The 12,538-nt window shown below is 41.7% G+C and overlaps 1 protein-coding gene across 1 annotated transcript in view; it reads left to right on the top strand.

Moving 5' to 3' along the window:
• Positions 1-11,682, top strand: part of LOC119976096 (vomeronasal type-2 receptor 1) — a 38,373-nt gene extending 26,691 nt beyond the window's left edge. The window contains exons 5-6 of the mRNA XM_038816251.1: positions 5,771-5,894; positions 10,354-11,682. Of these exons, the coding sequence (XP_038672179.1) occupies positions 5,771-5,894; positions 10,354-11,348 (1,119 nt within the window). The 3' untranslated portion in view covers positions 11,349-11,682. The remainder of the gene's footprint in view (positions 1-5,770; positions 5,895-10,353) is intronic.
• Positions 11,683-12,538: the final 856 nt, after the last annotated feature.

The raw sequence follows: 12,538 nt of genomic DNA, 5'->3' as shown, positions 1-12,538 counted from the left end.
AATAGGGGGCGAGGAGCGGCCTCTGACGCGGTCATGAAACACTCCGAGTTTCACGACGGCGTCGGCCGTTGCGGAGACTTCCGCCCTAAGTGTATTATCTTCAAATTTGCAGATGATATAAAGTTGGATGGGAGGGCGAGCTGTGAGGAGGATTTGGAGATGCTTCAGCGGGATTTGGACAGACTGATTGAGTGGGCATATGTACGGCAGATGTAGTATGATGTGGATAAATGTGAGGTTATCTGCTTCGGTAGCAAAAATAGGAAAGCAGATTATTATTTCAATTGCTGTAAATTGAGAGAGGTGGATACTCAGCGAAGCCTTGGTGTCCTTGTGCATCAGTTGCTGAAAGTAAGGCCTACATAGTGAGAAAATTTGAGTTTAGGAATATAGATATTTTATTGCAATTGAATAGGGCATTGGTGAGGCCACACCTGGAGTAGTGTGTGCAGTTCTGGTGCCCTTATCTGAGGAAGGATGTTCTTTCTATGGGGAGAGTGCAGCAAAGGTTTACCAGGCTGATTCCTGGGATGGCGGGACTGTCATATGAAGAGAGCCTAAGACAAAGAACAAAGAATAAAGAAAAGTACAGCACAGGATAGGCCCTTCGGCCCTCCAAGCCTGCGCTGACCATGCTTCCCGTCTAAACTAAAATCTTCTACACTTCTGGGGTCCGTATCTCTCTATTCCCATCCTATTCATGTATTTGTCAAGATGCCCCTTAAACATCTCTATCGTCCCTGCTTCCACCACCTCCTCCGGCAGCGAGTTCCAGGCACCCACTACCGTCTGTGTAAAAAAACTTACCTCGTACATCACCTCTAAACTTTGCTCCTCGCACTTTAAACCTATGCCCCATAGTAATTTTTCCCCCTGGGAAAAAGTCTCTGACTATCCACTCTGTCTATGCCCCTCATAATTTTGTAGACCTCTATCAGGTCACCTCTCAACCTCCTTCGTTCCAGTGAGAACAAACCAAGTTTATTCAACCTCTTCTCATAGCTAATGCCCTACATAGAACATAGAACAGTACAGCACAGAACAGGCCCTTCGGCCCTCGATGTTGTGCCGAGCAATGACCACCCTACTCAACCCCACGTATCCACCCTATACCCGTAACCCAACCTCCCCCCCCAACCTTACTTTTAAGGACACTACGGGCAATTTAGCATGGCCAATCCACCTAACCCGCACATCTTTGGACTGTGGGAGGAAACCGGAGCACCCGGAGGAAACCCACGCACACACGGGGAGGACGTGCAAACTCCGCACAGACAGTGACCCAGCCGGGAACCGAACCTGGGACCCTGGAACTGTGAAGCATTTATGCTAACCACCATGCTACCGTGGCAACATACCAATATACCAACATACCAGGCAACATCCTGGTAAATCTCTTCTGCACCCTCTCTAAAGCCTCCACATCCTTCTGGTAGTGTGGTGACCAGAATTGAACACTATACTCCAAGTGTGGCCTAACTAAGGTTCTATACAGCTGCAACATGACTTGCCAATTTTTATTCTCAATGCCCCGGCCAATGAAGGCAAGCATGCCGTATGCCTTCTTGACTACTTTCTCCACCTGTGTTGCCCCTTTCAGTGACCTGTGGGCCTGTACACCAAAATCTCTCTGACTGTCAAAACTCGAGGGTTCTACCATTCACTGTATATTCCCTACCTGTATTAGACCTTCCAAAATGCATTACCTCACATTTGCCGGATAAAACTCCATCTGCGATCTCGCCGCCCAAGTCTCTAAACGATCTAAATCCTGCTGTATCCTCTGACAGTCCTCATCACTATCCGCAATTCCACCAACCTTTGTGTCGTCCGCAAACTTACTAATCAGACCAGTTACATTTTCCTCCAAATCATTGATATATACTATGAACAGCAAAAGTCCCAGCACTAAGCCATTTAGGATTTTATTCATTGGAGTTTAGAAGAGTGAGAGGGAATCTCATAGAAACTTATAAACTTCTAACAGGATTAGACAGGATAGATTGAGAAAGAATGTTGCCGATGATGGGGGGAGTCCAGTACTAGGGGTCATAGTTTGAGGATAAGGCATAAACCTTTTAGGACTGAGGTGAGGAGAAATTTCTTCATCCAGAGAGTGGTGAATCTGTGGAATTCACTCCCACAGAAAGTAGTTGAGGCCAAAACGTTGTGTAATTTCAAGAATGAATTAGATATAGCTCTTGGGGCTAAAGGGATCAAGGGATATGGGGGGAAGGCGAGATCAGGGTATTGAATTTGATCATCAACCATGATCATAATAAATGGCGGAGGAGGCTCGAATGGCTGAATGGCCTTCTGCTGCTTTTATTTTCTATGTTTCTATGCTTCAAACCGACAAATGAATTCAAGAGGAAGCCCCAAGATTCTCTGATGCCTCCCTGGTGGAGGTTCTATTGTAGGCGATATGAGGAGGAAAGAGGGACATTCTCTTTCTCTTAAATAGGTGGAGGCTTGTCAATACTAAAACTAAGCACCAACATCACATTTGACACTTTGGTCTGCAGTATCTTTCCATAGTAGCTCCTGAGTCTGCATCGTCAGTAATATAAAAGTTGGATGGGTTATTTCAATTGTTACAACCCTCATGGGGAACTGTAAACCAAAATAGCCAAATTCACTGAATGATCCCTGAATGAGGAAATTAGCAACAAGATTCCACCTTTTGTAGCATTTACTTTAATATGAATCAGAACGAACGTAAATTACATATGAATTAACAGGTAATTGATACTTCAAATATAAAGGTAAATTTCACTTAAAATAGTTTATACAACAATGTTATAGCTTACATAACCACACCCATTCCTCCTCACCATGGCATTATGTAGCTCACTGAGCTAAATCGCTGGCTTTGAAAGCAGACAAGGCAAGCCAGCAACACGGTTCGATTCCCGTAACAGCCTCCCTGAACAGGCGCCGGAATGTGGCGACTAGGCTATTCACTCAGGGTCGGTCTGGAGTTCTATCGAACAATAGCTTTCACCCTGAGTTTCATGGAAATTATCATCATCAGCAAGGCACACAACCTCTCTCCCTCTGGTACAGTCCTGATAGGGTAGTTTTCCAGAGTTCCTTTTCAACCAAACACATCTCAACTTGGCAATTTCTGGGAAAACACCCATCTCTTTAGCGTCTCCAAGCTATTCAGGCAGCTTTCAAGGTTTAGGCCATTTTTTCAGCCAGCCGAAAGAGTACTTCCAAGATCTCCCTTGTCTCATTTTCTGAAAAAACAGAAAACCTGATCTTTTCCTGAAAATAATTTGCTTCTTCCCCTCAAAAATAATTCTTTGTGTTCCTCTTTCTGCCTCCATCTGCTTCTTCTTGATGTCTCCCGTGTGCTGATTGCTTTCACCCTCAGGCTCCTCGGCTTAGAACATGGAACCAGTTCACATGGACCAGTATTTCTTATTAACCAAGTACAGTCGATCCCTTTACAATTAATACAAATTCTTAAACATGTCGCTTAAAATTCCTTCCTACATGTCTTCTTCATCAGGTGTTGCTGTTATTGCTGCTGCGTCCTTGAAATGCAATATTCACCACAAATATGGTGGCTGCCCACCCACGACTGTGATTGTCCAGCCCCACTGAAAGTCAATTGGCCTTTTGCTGGGCTCCTGCATCCCTTATGGCAGATCCCGCTATGGTGGGGCCAGACTATCTCTGCCTTTGCATGGGACATACTGTAGAGAGAAACCAGACCAATTCCAGCATGTAAAGCGTTGCTCCTACATCTCAGTATAGTACGCCTTGTGTCCCACAGCTCTGGTTATATTTGAGATGTTCTGGTATGGTGATGTTTTCTTTTACTTTATTCTTTTATGGGATGTGGTTATTGGTGGCAAGGACAGCATTTGTTGTGCACCTCTAATTGTCCTCGGGCTGACAGCCATTTCAGGGGGCAGAGTTGATCATTTTATTGTGGATCTGAAGTCACATGTAGGTCAAACCAGGTAAGGGTGGCAGATTTCCTTCCCTAAAGAACATTGGTGAACCAGATGGGTTTTTATGATAATTGATTATAGCTTCATGGTCACTGTTACTGAGGTTAACTTTCAATTTCAGATTTTATTCATTGATATTTTAACCCGTGTCCCCAGATATTACCAGTCCAGTGACATCCTCACCCACTCCTATTGCAGCTCAGCGCAGGGGTGGGTGAGGCTCACCTTTGATCCCAAACATCTATCATCTTATATTTTTAGAAGGTGGAATAGCGGGGAAATTATTGATTCTTGCAGGATAAAGGCATCGTGACCACTGCCTACGAAAATGTCAGTGGTGTGCACGAGCCTTCTGTGGTATAATCACAGTTCATGCAAGGTGCTATCTGTGTTTTCTGGTGTCCAGTCATGCCACCTGAGCGCACTCTATAACATTGGACACGAGAGCAACTAGCCACAGCTGCAAATCCCAGAGTGCTCTTATTTTGATTGTTGATGTCAACGCAATTAGTAATGTTTTAGTTGGCCCTGGAAAATAAGAATTGTTGACCTGACAAACGTAGTTGTGCCTTGTCGGCTGGGAGATACAAGAGAGGTCCCTGCAAAGAGCCTGGAGCAAGAAAGTTAAAGGCGGTGGTGTCTTTGACAGCCACTGGCAATACTAGGTCACCTGGGCTAACTGGAAGCAGATTGTTTACAGGAGGCTTCACAGATCAGTGACCGACTCTCCATTCTCTGCACCTCAAAGATAACCAGGAAAATGGTAATTGGTCCATAAAAGTCTCTGAATTGGATAAGATCTCCTGAGTGACCTTCCTGACTTGTTATCTTTTAACAGGCCAATTTTTTGCTCCTTCTGGTTCTTGAGGCGACTGTCCCTCCGTCTCTTTCTTCATCCAGGACATTAAATTGGAATGCCGACATTGTAATCTGTGACTGCATATTCAAGGACATGTTAGGCAAAATAGATCAAAGCAAAGACGAGAAACCCATTGAAAATCCAAAAGCCGCAACAGCACACAGATCCCTACGATCTGAGTATCTCTACCTTGTCAAATATTGCTTCTAGTACTGAGAACAGCTTCTTCTTATTTTCCGTTAAAGATGCATCAGGATCTTAATTACATCTGTCTCAATTTACATGTTTTAATGAAATTCCTCCTGCTTCCAGGATATGCCTCAATGACCTAAAAAGAACTGATTAAAATTGGGACTGATTGGGACCTGTGTGATAAATGCTCTGAAACAATATTAACATAACTGAAAGTTGAGTTAAGTTTAAACTCAATGGGGTTGCACCACTTTGCCTTGTATTGTTCAAATTGCAGCAACTAAATCATTTATCTTTGTCTCTGCATCTCTTCTGGAATGTTCCTTGTAAATACTGAGGAAAATGCTGACAGTTACCATCGGCATTGGGCCCATTATAATCTACACTATGATGAAAAAATTATACTTTGCAAATATTTATCTGTATATTTTTTATTTTGGACACTATCATAAACATTCACACAGTGTAATTTGTTTCATTTATAATGGTGCATAAACCATGTAGGAGCTAAACGTATTGCTACCTTTCCCCAATTTAAAAATGTTATGTGCAAAACGATATCGGTCTTGCAGTAGGTTTTCACAACACAATTTATTCGCTACATTCATAAAGTGCTTTATTATGCTTTATTTTTGAGATAACAGCTTCACTTGTAATTTTTATTCAGGTCAGAAAATGATCAGTTTTGATATTTTATGTGTAGATTACTCTTTGGAAAATCCTGCTTAATTTGTACCAATGTTCCATTTGGCAGCCTCCATTTTCTGTATGTAGTGAGAGCTGTCAGCCTGGTACCAGGAAGGGAATTCGCCAAGGTGAACCTGTTTGCTGCTTTGACTGCATTCCATGTGCTGATGGCGAGATAACTAATGTGACGGGTTAGTTACAATATTTTAATATGAAACAATTCTCATGTTTTTATAAATGTATGTAAAATATTAATTCCATTTTGTATATACACACAGCTTATTTTAATAATAACCTTTTATTGTCACAAGTATGAAGTTACTGTGAAAAGCCCTTAGTCGCCACATTCCGGCACTTGTTCAGGTAAGCTGGTACGGGAACTGAACCCGCGCTGCTGGCCTTGTTCTGCATCACAAAACAGCTGTCTAGCCCATTGAGCGAAACCAGCCCTACCTATTTAGCATAATGCATCACAAACCAGCTGTCTAGCCCACTGAGCTAAACCAGCCTTGCTTACTCAGCATAATGTATTATAATTTAAGATAATGCACGAGCACATAAAATACCAATACACAATAATAATAATTTATATTAGTACAGTAACAGAAGTGGTAGTTTTATAACACTCGGCTCACAATTTGTAACTAATGGATGGACATTGTGGAGTTTATGCATCTAAATTCCTAATGTACAGGTAAGACTTCTGATTATGAGGGTGATTTTGTTTCATGTATAAAAAAATGTCATATTATTTCCTTAGTGGGGGGAATCTAATGAAAGCATTAAAAGAAAATGTTCAACTTGTGCATTTGAGTAAGATGCGCTATGTACCCAAGGATGAGCAAGGAAAATTTTGCATGTAATGTGTATACAGTGGAATAGCTGTTTAATTTGCACAAACCTAATAGTTGATTCATTTGAATAATGGATCCATTCAATTTTAATATGAACAAATAAAGTATTCTCAATTATACAATTACATTAAGCCTTCTTTGAGAATCTTGTGACACACTGAAACATAATCCGCAGTTTTGTAGTTCCAGATATATAAATGAATGTCATGGCTCTTATCTCTTATGCTGTTTTGTATTCTCTGTATTTTAGCAATGTTTCTGTTCTTTTACCTCCCTCCATACTGAACAGTTCCTTTCTGGGGGATGGGGGTTAGGTGATAGTTGAGGTAAATCTTCTTGCTCTTAGGTCATTGCTAATACCTGCTTCATAACCAACTAATACTACACTGTACTGAGTCACTACATGCTGCACTGAAGTTGTGAAGTTACAGTTGTGCCTGCTCCAATTTTCTTACCCTCCCATGAAGAAGCTGTTTGATCTCCACTTGACATCTTTGCAAACCAAAATTCAGGAAATCGAAGTGGAAGAAATTGCTGGCATGAGCCTACATATCCACCACTGCATGATACACTGTGCCAGATAACCAACATGCTGCTTCACCAGCTTATAACAGTCTCATCATAATCCTTATCACACTCTGTCATCCTGTTGGCATAGGCTTATCAGTGGTAAATAAAGAAAGAAGGTTGGTGGTAGTAACAGACATTTATAACTTGAATAATACCATTTGAAGTTAATAACTTAAAAAAGGAAAGTAAATAGTAAGGTACAATAGTTGTATAAACGTACTATTTCATGTGGTAAAATATAATGAATCTGAACACCAGAATTCTGAATTAATAAACCACTACACATCTTATTTGGGAAGGGCTCTGAGAGGCTTAACACTCTATCGGGCTAAAATTAATTTGTAAACTTCACTTGCCTCCATCCAGACAGTAGGGACAAAGAAAGGAATGGCCATTCATGTGATTCAACTATATGGAAGTGTTGACCTGAATTTTTCATTGTGATATCAGAAATCACCATTGGGTTGTATGAGGTCAATTTACTCACGTTTCCCAAAAATGACAAATAGCATGGGCAGTATTTGATGGAGCAAATGACGGTAGAAAGCCCCCGGTCACCTCTTTCCAGGAAGACCCACTAAATTTATGCCAATTAGATACTTAACTGGCAACAGCAGGCCTTTCCCGCAATCAAGGACTGGCAAATTCTTTGTTGCTCGGCAGTGACACTAAAGAGGTGGCACTATTGGGATTACATCCACCGGAAGACAACGATTGCCAATGGACCTAGGCACATGTCAATGGTGGCATGTGGTTGCAGGGTGGTCAGAAGCAAGAGCATGGATTTGACTCTCAACAGGCCTATCCTGCTCAATGCCAGGTCTCTTGAATACCTTTGAGGGATACCCCTGGGAGCCTGCAAGCAACGCCTTTGCCTCCATCAAATATCATCCATATTATTTGTCATTTAGGGGAAAAGTGAGTAAATTGATCTCGTACGATCTAGTGATGATTTCTGGATGAATACCAGTGGATGAGGGATAAGACCCTTAAATGGGCAATTGCCCACTCAAAGGCTTCAATTAGCGATGGCAAGAATTCCTTTGCCAACAGACTTTGTTGGGGCAGTGGTGGGAAGGTGGCAGGATTGCCACCCTCCTGCCTAATTGAATGGCCCCTGCCACCAAACCATAGAACATAGAACATTACAGCGCAGTACAGGCCCTTCGGCCCTCGATGTTGCGCCGACCTGTGAAACCACTCTAAAGCCCATCTACACTTATCATCCATATATTTATCCAATGACCATTTACATACCCTTAATGTTGGCAAATCCACTACTGTTGCAGGCATGGCATTCCACGCCCTTACTATTCTCTGAGTAAAGAATCTACCTCTGACATCTGTCCTATATCTATCGCCCCTCAATTTAAAGCTATGTACCCTCGTGCTAGCCATCACCATCCAAGGGAAAAAGCTCTCACTGTCCACCCTATCTAATCCTCTGATCATCTTGTATGCCTCAATTAAGTCACCTCTTAACCTTTTTCTCTCTAACGAAAACAGCCTCAAGTCCCTCAGCCTTTCCTCATAAGATCTTCCCTCCATACCAGGCAACATCCTGGTAAATCTCCTCTGCACCCTTTCCAAAGCTTCCACATCCTTCCTATAATGCGGCAACCAGAACTGCATGCAATACTACAAAATGCGGCCGCACCAGAGTTTTGTACAGCTGCAACATGACCTCATGGTTCCGAAACTCAATCCGTCTGCCAATAAAAGCCAACAAACCGTATGCCTTCTTAACAACCCTATCAACCTGGGTGGCAACTTTCAGGGATCTATGTACATGGACACCGAGATCTCTCTGCTCATCCACACTACCAAGAATCTTACCATTAGCCCAGTACTCTGTCTTCCTGTTACTCCTTCCAAAATGAATCACCTCACACTTTTCTGCATTAAACTCCATTTGCCACCTCTCAGCACAGCTCTGCAGCTTATCTATGTCCCTCTGCAACCTGCAACATCCTTCTGCACTGTCCACAGCTCCACCGACTTTTGTGTCATCTGCAAATTTACTCACCCATCCTTCTACGCCAGGGGTGGGCAAACTTTTCCGTGCAAGGGCCACATTCAAAAATTCACAATTCACAAAGGGCCGTATAGTATATTAAGTAAAATAATTACTTCACCCGGTTATGATTCTGGGCGCCTCATATAGAACATAGAACAGTACAGCACAGAACAGGCCCTTCGGCCCTCGACGTTGTGCCGAGCAATGATCACCCTACTCAAGTCAATGTATCCACCCTATACCAGTAAGTAACCCAACAGCCCGCCTCCATTAACCTTAAAAAAAATTTAAAAAAAAAAAAAAAAAAAATTATTTTAAAGAAATTTTTTTTTTTTTTTTTTAATGACTTGGCGGGCCGCAGAAATACCTTTGGCGGGCCGTAGTTTGCCCACCCCTGTTCTACGCCCTCCTCCAGGTCATTTATGAAAATGACAAACAGCAGTGGCCCCAAAACAGATACTTGTGGTACACCACTAGTAACTAGACTCCAGGCTGAACATTTCCCATCAACCACCACCTACACCAACCAGCCAAGGAGGAGAGCATTAATTCTATGAGTGATAAAAATGAAGTCTTTGCAAATAAAATAATTTGATATTTATTTGACGTATCCTAAAATTACCTTAGCTGGGGATAGGGGAATAGCTTTTTAAAGTAAATAATTTTTAAAGTAAATAATTATTTATCATTTGGTGGTGGTGAGTTAAAATTTATTCAGGTAGGCTAAGTTGCAATGGAAACATTCACTTTTACATGTGTGGTATAGTCTGGAGCTTCTGGATAATGATGATAGAGGCTGCAATATTTTTTCTATCACATGGCCAACCAGGAATCTCTTCCACTCTTACCTCCTGCCATTGGTGTGTATTGGAAGATTTTGAGGGTTGACAATCAATTGTTTGGCTGTGTTATGAATATATCTCCCTCGAGCCCTGGCCGGGTGCTCGAACCTAGAGCTTCTGGCTCAGAGGCAGGACAAGATTACTCACTGCACCACAAGAGTTGCTTATTTACATGGATTAAAAGTTAAGATAAAAGCAGCACTACACGTCAGCTGTTAATACTGCAATAGTGATTGGTTAATTGGGGATATTTACCAAAAGTAATCCCATTAAGTGGGATTAGCAATATATTGCAGGACTGAACATGATAATGAAAAGTACATATGTATATGTCAAGCGTAACTATATTTTGATGTTCATTTAACAGATTCGAGGGAATGCATTCAGTGCCCTGAAGATTACTGGTCCAATGCAAATAGAGATGAATGTGTGCATAAATTGATTGAATACCTTGGTTACAATGATGCTTTGGGAATGGCATTAATAGCACTATCGATATTTGGGGCCTGCATTGCTGCAGCCATTGCTATAGCTTACATGGTCCGAAGGGATACTCCCCTTGTCAAAACTAATGATCGTGGACTGAGCTTTGTGCTGTTGTTTTCACTAGTTATATGCTTTCTCAGCTCAATTGTCTTTGTTGGCCTGCCAGTCGCATGGTCTTGTATGACACGGCAGGTTCTCCTTGCTATTAGCTTTTCTACCTGCCTTTCATGTATGTTATCAAAGGCTGTTAATCTGATGCTCAAAGCCAGAGCAAACAAAGCAAAATCACCAGAAGGCACAAAAAAGAAATCTTTGAGCCATTTTCAGCAAAGAATGATTACATTGGCCTTTGTCTCATGCCATGCCTGTCTGTGTGCTGCTTGGTTATTAATACTCCCTCCTCACCCTATCAAGAATACACAGTCTCAAAATATCAAAATAATTATGGAATGCAATGAAGGTTCCGTAATATTTCTGTGCTGTGTGTTAGGATATGATCTATTATTGGCTGCTATTTGCTTTGTTTTTGCTTTCATTTCTCGGAAGTTACCTGATAACTTCAATGAGGCAAAATTTATGACCTTTGCCCTGCTTGTTTTTTTTATCGTTTGGATTTCTTTCATCCCAGCCTACTTAAGTACTCGGGGAAAATATATGGTAGCTGTTGAAATGTTTGCCATTCTGGCATCCAGTTTTGGTTTGCTTGCTTGTCTTTTTGTTCCTAAATGCTATATTATCTTACTGAAGCCAGAAAGGAACACAGAGGAGTTAGTTAAGGGCACAAATGATGCAAATGACAAGAGTGCACCACCAACTTCACAGTCAGTGACCAGCTCAGCAATAAGCACTACCTGTTCAACCGTTGAACTCAACTAATAAACGTGCTTACAAACAAGATCTGTATATTGTGCTACGATTGTTTTTGATGCTTGAATGTACATTATTATACTCCTCACGCACTTAAGGAAGCTGTAGATTGTATATCATACTTATTAAATGCTAATGGATTCTATTTTAATGTCAGAATTTGTAGAATGTATTTTTCTCTGTTCTTGCCTATCCAATGAGCAATTCTCTGTATGCAAAACTCTAAAAGTGTAACAACCTGAAGCAGCAAATTAAGATCATCGTGTACTCTCAACTGCAGGACCCATAATCTCACTTCATGTTTGAGAAAATAATGAAGTAAAGCCATTTTGTTTAAAAAGTGTAATATCTCGAAAGTACTATTTCCAAAAACTATTTTGAAATATGATTAGATTGCATGGTTTTTCTACCGCTCTTCAAACCCAGTGGCTGTCATTTAAAATCAGAAACTAATAGAGAATCAGCTAAATTGAGGAAGAAGGGTAACAACATAACCAAGCAAGCTGCATAATTGTGGATTACAACACCTGAACTAAAAGATATAATGCAAAGTATCCGTGGGAGGGGATTTTGACATTGTTCATTTGTAAAATTGCATTCCTCGTACCAATTCTATGTATAAAGACCCCTATGGGCTACGTTTTGTTACATTGCAACCACGTCCCAACTGAAGGTTTAGGTGTGCATGCTGAACGCACATTCAGCTTTAAATATGATACCATGGGCTGAATTTCCAAGGAGTGGTAATCCACCGTCAGATTGCCACTTGCTTCACTCCACGTTTCTTACCTTGCACTGGAACTCTGCATTTCTCGCCCAAACCTCTGAAATTTGGAGTGTACATGTTCTGGGTGTTCTCCTTTGTGATGCAGGATCATCAGGGGACGCCAGGCCATACCTCCTTTTTATGGGGCAGCACGGTGGTCCCTAGTGGTTAGCACAACCGCCTCACGGCGCTGAGGTCCCAGGTTCGATCCCGGCTCTGGGTCACTGTCCGTGTGGAGTTTGCATGTTCTCCCCGTGTCTGCGTGGGTTTCGCCCCCACAACCCAAAAATGTGCAGAGTAGGTGGATTGGCCACGCTAAATTGCCCCTTAATTGGAAAAAATAATTGGCTAATCTAAATTTTATTTTTAAAAAAATACCTCCTTTTTATGGCACTAGCTGTCGCGTTCTGATAAGTTTAAATGTCCCAGCCAC

Source organism: Scyliorhinus canicula, chromosome 13 (genome assembly GCF_902713615.1).
Source record: "Scyliorhinus canicula chromosome 13, sScyCan1.1, whole genome shotgun sequence".
Taxonomy (NCBI): domain Eukaryota; kingdom Metazoa; phylum Chordata; class Chondrichthyes; order Carcharhiniformes; family Scyliorhinidae; genus Scyliorhinus; species Scyliorhinus canicula.
The sequence above is the reverse complement of the archived record's forward strand: the minus strand, read 5'-3'. Positions and strand labels throughout refer to the sequence as shown.